The sequence below is a fragment of the Lachnellula hyalina genome (genome assembly GCF_007821495.1).
Source record: "Lachnellula hyalina strain CBS 185.66 chromosome Unknown contig00107, whole genome shotgun sequence".
Taxonomy (NCBI): Eukaryota; Fungi; Ascomycota; class Leotiomycetes; order Helotiales; family Lachnaceae; genus Lachnellula; species Lachnellula hyalina.
The window spans coordinates 97,386-107,234 of record NW_022157221.1 but is presented as its reverse complement, the minus strand read 5'-3'; the positions used below and the strand labels follow the sequence as shown (position 1 = coordinate 107,234).

At 47.9% G+C, this 9,849-nt stretch overlaps 2 protein-coding genes across 2 annotated transcripts; one reads left to right on the top strand and one right to left on the bottom strand.

Moving 5' to 3' along the window:
- Window positions 1-1,591: 1,591 nt before the first annotated feature.
- Window positions 1,592-3,829, bottom strand: LHYA1_G006081 (uncharacterized protein; the record flags this gene model as incomplete). Its single annotated transcript, XM_031151022.1, has 3 exons — window positions 1,592-1,835; window positions 1,886-3,514; window positions 3,564-3,829. 3 exons carry the CDS (start codon window positions 3,827-3,829, stop codon window positions 1,592-1,594), a joined length of 2,139 nt encoding a protein of 712 aa, XP_031003858.1.
- A 1,555-nt stretch (window positions 3,830-5,384) lies between these two features.
- DHX35 (putative ATP-dependent RNA helicase) lies at window positions 5,385-7,528 on the top strand (the record flags this gene model as incomplete). Its single annotated transcript, XM_031151021.1, has 2 exons — window positions 5,385-5,606; window positions 5,657-7,528. The coding sequence occupies 2 exons, from the start codon at window positions 5,385-5,387 to the stop codon at window positions 7,526-7,528; spliced, it is 2,094 nt and encodes a 697-aa protein (XP_031003884.1).
- Window positions 7,529-9,849: the final 2,321 nt, after the last annotated feature.

Genomic DNA, 9,849 nt, shown 5'->3' with positions numbered 1-9,849 from the left:
AAACTTGACTTGAATACGGTGTGGTGCGTGCGTACGTGCGTGCGACAAGAACTTGAACATTACCAGGATGAACGAATTATGGATAGATGCAGAATAATTTAATACGAGTTGTCCAAACTAACCACGAATACGGGTGACAATTGTCCCACTCCTATCCGCTTTAGGACTCCACACGACGATCTGAATGGCCCATAAAGTCACTTAGCATGTCCCTCTAACCCCGTCCAGCAAGTCTTGCTACTCCGTCTTCTACCAGCGAATCGTCTCTCTGTCTTTTCTATTTTAGAAAATTTAAACTCTACATATTATTACGAAGAGGGAGCGGAGCCCATCTTTTTGCCCTTTAACGACCGTTTCTTCGATAGCGCTGCACTGCTGACTCTCTAGCGCTGGACTACGGGGCCCGGGCATGGCGGAGTCCGCCAGCTTTGAGGATTTTAGTACTGTACAGTCTCGACAGTGTACAGCGATGAAAAGCGTGACATTGAGGCTGTGTAGTCTGTCCAGTTCCAGCCGCAACGTTGCCTTTTCCTTTGTCACCTGGCCTGGGCTCGCCTTACTCCGAGAATTCATCGCTTAGAAGCAAAACTAGATCAGATGGGTGAGATCTCAATTACATAAATTCTCCTTCTCTTCTCGCCCTCATAGCTATAGCACGAAGAAGTACAGAGTAAGTCAAAATGTAAAACCTGTGCCGAGTACAGTACCCCGTCAGTTCAGGGTCCAATCTGCAGTCCAGGATCAAAAAGAACTCCCAGATCCAGATTCCCATTCCCAATGGCGGAGGATATCCATACCTATCTTCCTTCAACGGAGCCTCCGGTTTCAACCACCACGGCTTTCTACTGGCACGGTGTACAAGTATAAAAATGTTCCTCCCCATCTTCATTCACCCCTCGTCATCGCTACAGTTGGTATCAAACTGCTCTCCTCTCCTCTCTCCCCGAAAACATTATACGGTCCCGTCAATTTTAGAGGTTGGAGACCCACCAAGCGTAGAATCGAGACATTCGGTATCCTGATTTCTGACCTGGACTTTTGGTTGACAAGGAAGTCGAGCATGGGTAAAAGGAGTTGACGTCAGAACATTTACTTGGTATAGGTATAATATATATATTATTTACCACGATAAGAACAGGGGCTACAGTATTTGTTCAGCGATGCACAAATTCACTTTACACATGTTCAATCATAAAGGAAATAATTTGTCCCATTTCCATGTTCCATTGGTTGTTATGATGTACAATACACAAAAAACTTCACCAGGCACTTTTTCAATATCCAGTTCGTTGTCAGTGTCTGGCATCTATATGCAAATTTCAATACACCTGAAAACCAACGGTAGCACCATCCCAATTCTATTACAAAGACATTACCCAGAGAGGTCGGTAGTAACCCAACCCTTAGAAAAGCGAGCAAATAGCTTCGTCACAGCCAGTCCCTTTTGACATGAGATGCTGTTTTGTATGTGTGTAGGTGGGGTCGCCATGTTGCGACTGAAATCAAAAATGCACGCTCAAATGCCTCGAGTCATAGCCCCAAGCGGGGAAACGCACTACGAAAGAAACAGACATTATTGCTGGCTGGCTCATCATCTTTGCATGTCCCACGATGGCTTCAGCGTCGCAGCTAGATCGTCCTTCGTGAAGACGGCGTCCTTGGGGATTCTGCTGATGCGGTACGCTCCACTACGGATGGCTCCTAGCTGTACCTTCGAGATACCACTGCGGTTGCTGCGAATACTGCCGGCGTCACTCATGCTATCAGGATCCCTAATCCTCTTTGGTGGTGCGAAATCCAGTCCGGTAAAGGTTCCAGACTTGCGGAGCAGATGTCTATCGTCGGGTTAGTAATATCACGGTGGAAAATGTATTTAACTACTTACGGGCTTGGCATGGCTGCGAGCTCATCAAAAGCACTGACGGTTGGAGTAAACGCGGGTACTGATGGCGAGTACGGACGTCTCTCTCCGAGTGGACTATCAGATCTACCAGCCACTCTGTCACGATAGTTTTGTGGTGGCGCGAACTCGTGAGTATTCAATAGAGCAAATGAATCGTCCTTGAGTTTTGAGGGAGTTGGCAAGGTGTTGAGAGCTGATGGGGGAGGCATTGGCTTCCTTGGCGGTGGACGACCTGAGGCCGAAGAGAAGGCTCTTGGGCCTGGTTGTCCTCGAGGTCCAGGCATTGCACCCATTGAACCATGCAAAGCACGGGGCGGCCCTCCAAATCTGCCTCTTGGAGGTGGTGTCATGGCACGACGTGTGACAGGTTGTGAGTAGGGCATAACAAACGCATTAGTGTCAGGGTCGAAGTAGGCGGCCTCGCCCAAGTAATTCTCGTCATAATCCTCATAGTACTGACCTCCAGATGGATCTGGTTTCGAGTCGTCAAAGTATTCCTTGTAGAAAGAACGGATTCTGTTTGCTCTGATTTCTGGATCATCCGACTCGGTGACAGCGTCTGGGGGCAATGGACGGAATCCCATAGAGAGACGCTTTGGGTCAAACCCAGGGGCGCCCAAACCAGCTTGAGCAAACTCTTCTGGAGGAACATCCATGGAATACCTCTGACCTCGCATAGTCTCAGCATCGTGGCTTGGAGAAGGGGGAGTGACCTTGAATCCATCACCATACTGATCATCATCTTCTTCGAAGGCCTGGGAGCTCGGTGGAAGAGTATTGATCATTGGAGGTGGAGGTTTGCGAGTTGTCTCTGGGGGCGTGCTTAGAGGTGCTGGCGCTTCGTCGTCGCCAATGATGAAAGCACCCAGGTAGTTGTTGCTTTGCCTCATGGCAGCATTGTCACTAGCAACTGATGTCCGGTCATTTCCAGCAGTAGGGGAAATTGGGGCCAGACTTTGTCCGGGGCGAGGGCTTGTGGGCAGGCCTTTGCTATTGATCTCTTCTGAGTGTGGTGGTTCGGGGAGATGAGCCTGTGGTGGCTCAGAAGGATAAGGTGGAACCGGTGGTCGAGAATCGGTAGAACCTGGAAGCGCATTGCTTTGGTGAAGGGAGTTGACGCGTGGAGGATGGCTTCGGGGCATACTCGAAGCATTTGGTAGAAGCTCTGATGTACCTGTATCATGCATTCTTGATGGCGCCATGCTGGAACCGGTGTAGATGGAGGAGCCATTATTCCTCGATAGGGAGCGAATTGACTTCTCGTCGCCTGGATAGTACTGAGTAACAGGTCTGTAGGGGTCTTCGGTCGACCTTGACAAAGAATGCAGAGATTCCCGAGAGTTTTGTACCTCCGGAGGCAGAAGATAGGGGCTTTCCATGTTGAAGTCCATAGATCGCTGGCTTGCATGCGTGATTCCCTTTTCTCCACCAAGATCCATCTCAGTCATATTTGGCCCATTCTTATTCTTCCTAGGTCGGCCAGGTTGAGGCACGTCTCCCAATCCGAAGTCCATAGACGCGTGTCTATCGTTGGCATCCTCGATCCTCTGTCTGCGAACATGTCTACGGTGGAGGTAAAGAAACAAGACCAGGGCGCCAACCAGGGGGATACTAAAGTTATGTCAGAGTTGATGCTGACACAAATGATGCATTCACTTACACAATACCAAGAGCGATGGGCAGAGAATACGTAGAGCCGCCAACCCCCTTCTCGCATGAATTCGCACCACAAGAGCTTGAAGAGCTGGAGCTAGAGGAGGTTGAGGTTGTGGATGATGATGAATCTTCAGTGCCAGTAGGTGGGGTGCGTTCGACGATGCGACCTGGGACCGCGATTTCCATTACATTGCCCATCATACCCACTGCTTCTGGATGTGGTATCCGAGGGCCCAGCCTCACAACATTCACTGCTTCGTGGTGCTCCATATTGACGATACTGGCGGAGGTAGCTCAGCCCTGGGACCAGTGCTGGTGTGAATTGAGCAAAGCGAACAAATGGTGTTTGGGGTCGTGATGCTGTCGATGGGAACAGGAAGGTGCGAGCAGTGTGGGGAGATATGTACAAAGCGATTAATGTGGTTGTCGGTGTTGTCGGTGGCAGCAGTATTCGGAGTAAGTAATGAAACGCTCAACCTCAAACCCGTAGCTGGCTACCGGTTACACCTGAACAGTCGATGAAGCAAATTCGCAAAAGCAGTGGTTTTCGAAAGAATGACTACGGTCAGAACATGAGTAAAAGAGTGTGATGGTCGTGACAGTGACAGTGACCAAATTGAATGAATGGCAAGCCCGTCTGGCAGGCAATCGAGTTGACGGCTTCGTGGTGATGAGAAGAGGGAAGAAGGGGAAGCGATTGAAGAGCAGGTTGAGAGTGGGAATAGAAGACGGACGGGTGTTGATTGGCCTGTATTGGGCCGTACTAATGCGCCGATGCGGAGTCTCGCCACTCGAAAGTCATTCGGATTGGTGGAGCTCAGGGGGCAGAGGGGCAGGCATTGAATCCCAAAACGAGATGAGATGAAGCTGGGGAAGAAGGGAAGGGAATAAGGTACAAGTACTCGGGAATTAATAATCGACAGATAGATTTCACTGAATTCTTACACTCTCTACAAATATATAACATGCTTCTTCTATAGGTAGCTATCAAACCATTCTTGATCTACACAATAATGGTTTGGACGACCTCCCTTACAGGATCGAAGCGTGACATAGGTAACCTGAGGCGTGGCGGACATGATCTAAATAAGTCTGCAGGTCCACAACAGGAGCTTCCAGAACAGGTTACTCAGGAACCGCCCACAGGGATGCTGCTCTCAAGCCTCACAAACCTCATCAAATTGTTTCTGCGCCACCCAAAAGATGTGATTTGACAGCATCAAAAGGTCTCGAGTATAGTAGTCGTAAATTTATGAGAGTAAAGTAGAGGTCAAAGTCGCGTCTTGTCCTTCACGACGATTCCTCATCTCAAGTCAACATTTGAGCAACATACTGTAACTTCTTCAGCCCTCACTCACCCCTTATCCGATCAGCGTTCGACCCTAGCTCGCTGTGGTTGGCAGCGCGAAGCGTGAGAGATTAAAATTAACGCCTCGCCTCTAGAGTAGGTGCACAAAGTCGCACAACAACAGCCAACGGCGTGGATAATTAACCCGATGCAGATTATTATCCGTAAGCTGTGCTAGCAGTACTGTACTGTGCTGTGCCCTGTGTACCGTAATGAAAGTTAAGATAAATGGCATTTTACCGGCAGCAATAACCAACAGTCATCCAAGAGGAATGCGAGACCAAAGAGCAACGCATTCTTGGAGTGGAAAATGGTTTTGCTAGCCTGAGGCTACATAAATCAGGCTCCACTTTTTGCGTAAACGACATTTAAAATATACTCCTTTTTTGCATCCCAACCATCTCGTGACCTCACGAGAAGGGGAAGAAGCTCCAGTCTTTGAGGACCATCTACACGTGATGATGTGACTTTCACAATATGGCTGACTTCGACCTCTCTGCCAACTTTATCCCCTCCCTACACAAGCCAGCGTCACTTCTCCCCATCGCTCGGCACAGGCAGAATCTCCTCTACCTAATAGAGAAGTACCCAGTCACAATTGTCGTTGGACATACCGGTTCGGGGAAAACAACACAGATACCTCAGTATCTAGAGCAAGCAGGATGGTGTGCAGAGGGCAAGATTATTGCAGTTACTCAGGTAAGCCAGCCTTGCTCCGTGAATACATCACAGGAAGCTAACTTTTTCAGCCTCGTCGAGTAGCGGCAACTACAGTGGCTATCAGAGTAGCTGAAGAAGCAGGATGTAAAGTTGGTGAAGAAGTCGGCTACTCAATCCGATTTGAAGATGTCACTTCAGCTTCGACACGCATCAAGTTCTTAACAGATGGGCTATTACTCAGAGAAGCTCTCATAGATCCCCTGCTGTCACGATATTCGGTGATCATGGTGGATGAAGCTCATGAACGATCATTGAGCACGGATGTTCTTCTTGGGGTGCTTAAGAAGATCTTGAAGAGGCGCCCGAATGATCTGAGGATCATCATTAGTAGTGCTACTTTGCAAGCAGAGGATTTTCTCAAATTCTTCGCAGGAGACACCGAAATCCAGCCGAAGCCGGCCACCCCAGCTGCTGTGACTCTTGATGATCTGGTTTCTCAAGGCGGTTCAACAGCTCCAGATACCGATAATGTGCTCGGTGGTAACATTGGGAGGATCATCAGTTTGGAGGGAAGAATGTATCCCGTCGACGTTCTGTATGTAGAGAAACCTGCTGAGGACTACGTTGAGAAGGCCGTGCAAACGGTCTTTGACATACATACGAAGGAACCCGATGGAGACATTCTAGTCTTTCTTACGGGAAGAGAAGAGATCGATACTGCTGTACAAGCAATCTCTGAACGAGCTGCGAATCTGCATCCTCGAGCACAAACGATTATGCCACTACCGTTATACGCGGGACTATCGACAGAGCAGCAGATGTACGTCTTCGAAGAGGCACCTGAAAACACGAGAAAGGTCATATTCTCCACAAATATCGCAGAAGCATCTATCACAATCGACGGGATCGTCTATGTTGTGGATACTGGATTCGTCAAATTACGAGCTTTCAATCCTTTGACGGGCATTGAAACACTGACAGCTACTCCTATATCGAAAGCATCGGCTACCCAGAGAGCAGGGCGGGCTGGTCGAACAAAGACTGGAAAATGCTACCGCCTATATACAGAGTCAACATTCCAATCGCTTGAGGACGCCACGATACCAGAGATACAAAGGTCAAACTTAGCGCCCGTCATTCTACAGCTCAAGGCTTTAGGAATCGACAACATTGTTCGATTCGACTTTATCACCTCCCCTCCAGCAGAACTCGTCATTCGTGCTCTTGAGCTCCTCTATTCCCTCGGTGCACTCGACGACTACGCCAAGTTGACGCGTCCACTCGGCACGCGCATGGCAGAATTAGCCGTAGAGCCCATGATGGCCAAAACCCTACTATCTGCATCATCGTTTGGGTGTCTAAGCGAGATTTTGACCATTGCAGCAATGACAAGCGTCGGAGGCAATATCTGGTTCCATCATGACGGCGAAAAGAAGAAAATGGAGACAGCACGTCGGAAATTTGCTGTTGAGGAAGGAGATCATATCACGCTTCTCAATGTCTACCAAGCCTTCGTTACGAAAGGCAGGAAAGAAACGAAGTTCTGCCATGACAACTATATCAATTTCAAAGCCCTCACGCGCGCTGTTAGCATACGAGCCCAGCTGAAACGCTACCTCGAGAGATTCGGTATCGTCGTCGATGAAACGCTCTCTTCCAACGCCAACAAGCACCCCTTAGCAGTCGGCGGCCCAGATAAAGGAGAGAAGATCCGTCGTTGTCTAACGACAGGATTCTTCGCTCACGCAGCGAAGATGCAACCCGACGGCACGTTCAGAAATGTTGCGGGAGGCACGATATTACATGCTCATCCGAGTTCGTTGATGTTTAATCGCAGAGCTGATTGGGTTATCTTTCATGAGGTTATGGAGACGGGGAACAAGACTTTTATAAGGGATGTTACGAAGATCGAGAAGAGTTGGCTAGTGGAGTATGCTCCGGATTTTTACAAGATACGATGATCAGCAGATCGATCTTCAATATATCAAATTCAGTCAAATCCGGTTTCCTAGTATCTAAAGTGCAAGGTAAAATATTGTTTTTGGTGTTGATATCTTCCGCTTTCAAAATGCGAATATTTCTAGTATCCACCTCGAGCATTGTGGGCAATTTTCCAAAGTTTCTCAAGGATTCATTTCGATTTTCTAAGGGTTTTAACGGTCAGAGACTCAAATTGATCTTGGAGCGAAGTTGTAAATTGCAAGCGTTAAAGTGAATTTCGGTCAACTCAGCTCAACCAAGCGAATTTCCAATAGCTTTCTTCCACTCTATTGCAACAAGTACCAACAAAACACCTTAGCATAAAAGCAAGGTGAAACTTTAGCCGATGAGCATTCACTTTTTGACACTGTCTAGCGTATTCAATTCACCCCTTGAAACCGTTTACTAAAGACCAAAATCCGTCTAGGCCTTATATCCTACACTTCTCTATCATTGCTACCGAAGACGAATTTTCACTCTTGTGAATACTCGTTTCCAAGAGCAGTTACATCAAGAGCGATTCGATCTCCTCTGTTTACTCAATCTTCATCATACGTAACATTCCATGGTCTCTAAACCGCTCCATCTACATATCCTAGTACTACCGCGAAACACTGTTCAAGAAACCCTCCATCTGCGGCGGCCTCCCCGCACCCACACAAGAACGGTACGAAAACCGTAACGAAGATGGCGATCCTTAACCCTTCGCCACCTACAAAAACTCACATATCTTCCTCGGCTTCAACATCACCCCTAACCAATTCACCGCCATCGAAGAGCGAATCCTGGACTTGCTCCAAGTCAACGAGCTTTACAAGGAGTCTTGTGGTAAATATAGCACCACCATCGCACATTGGTCTATCCTCGAATGCCTCGAGGTCGAGTTTCCATTCTTGCTCTCAGATCGGGTGCCTGGATGGTGGGCTTATGATGCACTGAAAGGCTGGATCAAGAAGGCTGCTTTGTGAATGAAGACGCATCCAGACGAGACGAGTCTAACAGACGGTCCAAGGGCCGCGCAGAGGGTCCACCGCAGAAGAAATTGAAGGTTTCTGGATTGGTGTTACTTAAGCACTGCCATTTTATGATTACGGTTTGAGCGGAGGCGGGAAGCGCTACTATCGTGCCGCTGATTGATCTTCTATTGGAGGGAAAACGTCCTGATCATGGCGTGGCAGATTTGCAGGCGTGGGATTTGAAGAGCGTGCTGTTGTTCATCGCTTTGGCGAAAGATATTGAGTTTCAAGGTGCAGGATATGCTTGTCTATACCATTACAGGTGTTGCGGGCGAGAATATTGGTGTGTGGATAACATACGACATCCATTTGCGCAACGCGGCCATGTATTTACGAGCACCTGGTAAGACGGCTCTGTTTCTAGAAGTCATCCGATCAGTAAGTGTGCCCTTCTCTTCAAACTACCAATCTTATAGAGAATAGGTCAATGCAGAAGATGGCCTCGAAGAACGGCCCAACCGCTATCAAACTCATCAGCCCATCGTTACCTCCAGTCCCCTAACTCCAGAAGAGGACATCGCTCAACGCGCCGAAACAATCCTCAACCAGCGATCTCTTCTGAAAGAGCCGACCGTAAAGCAAGAATCTGGTCTTCAAAAACCAATGAATCTGACTTCCGTTCCCGAGAGCAGTAGAAGTCATAGGCCAATTACAGTTTCAATTTGATTATCAGGAGGAGCCTGTATTTCGATGACGAGGCATCCGTGGCTGAGAGTGTAGACGACAAGATAGCTGGACTTGTTAGTTCTGGCATCAAGGTTCCTTATTCGCTGACTTCCTAGAGCAGGACGTTAAAGTGATACTGTATGAGAGAGGCATGGAGGTTGCGATGACTATCTAGGTAGTTGGGTATTATGCGCAGGTAAAGGGGAGATGCTTTTTCAATACTGCGGCATTTTTCTTCTGACAGAACATGGATATGGGATGATATAGAACATACTAGGCAGAATAAATTGATGATATCTATGGTGTATGGTAGGAGCCTACCTTTCTAAGACCCCCGAGCATGAAATTCCTAATATAACGATTGAGTTCGGTCGCTTGTACCATTATTTATAGTCTCAAATAGCAGGGATCTTTCGCTTAATGAAAAGGGGGCGCGCCCCACCTGAGGGATGACATCCAAGATTGAGCATGTCCTTGGACAGCAACAATATTTCTACAAGGGGTATTCCTCTGAAAGAATATGACTTTGCTGCTTGCTTACATGCTCTCTAAAGCACTAAAAATGGGGTGTGAAATCTGCGCACAGTCACGTGGACAAAACCGCAGTAGAAACATAATGA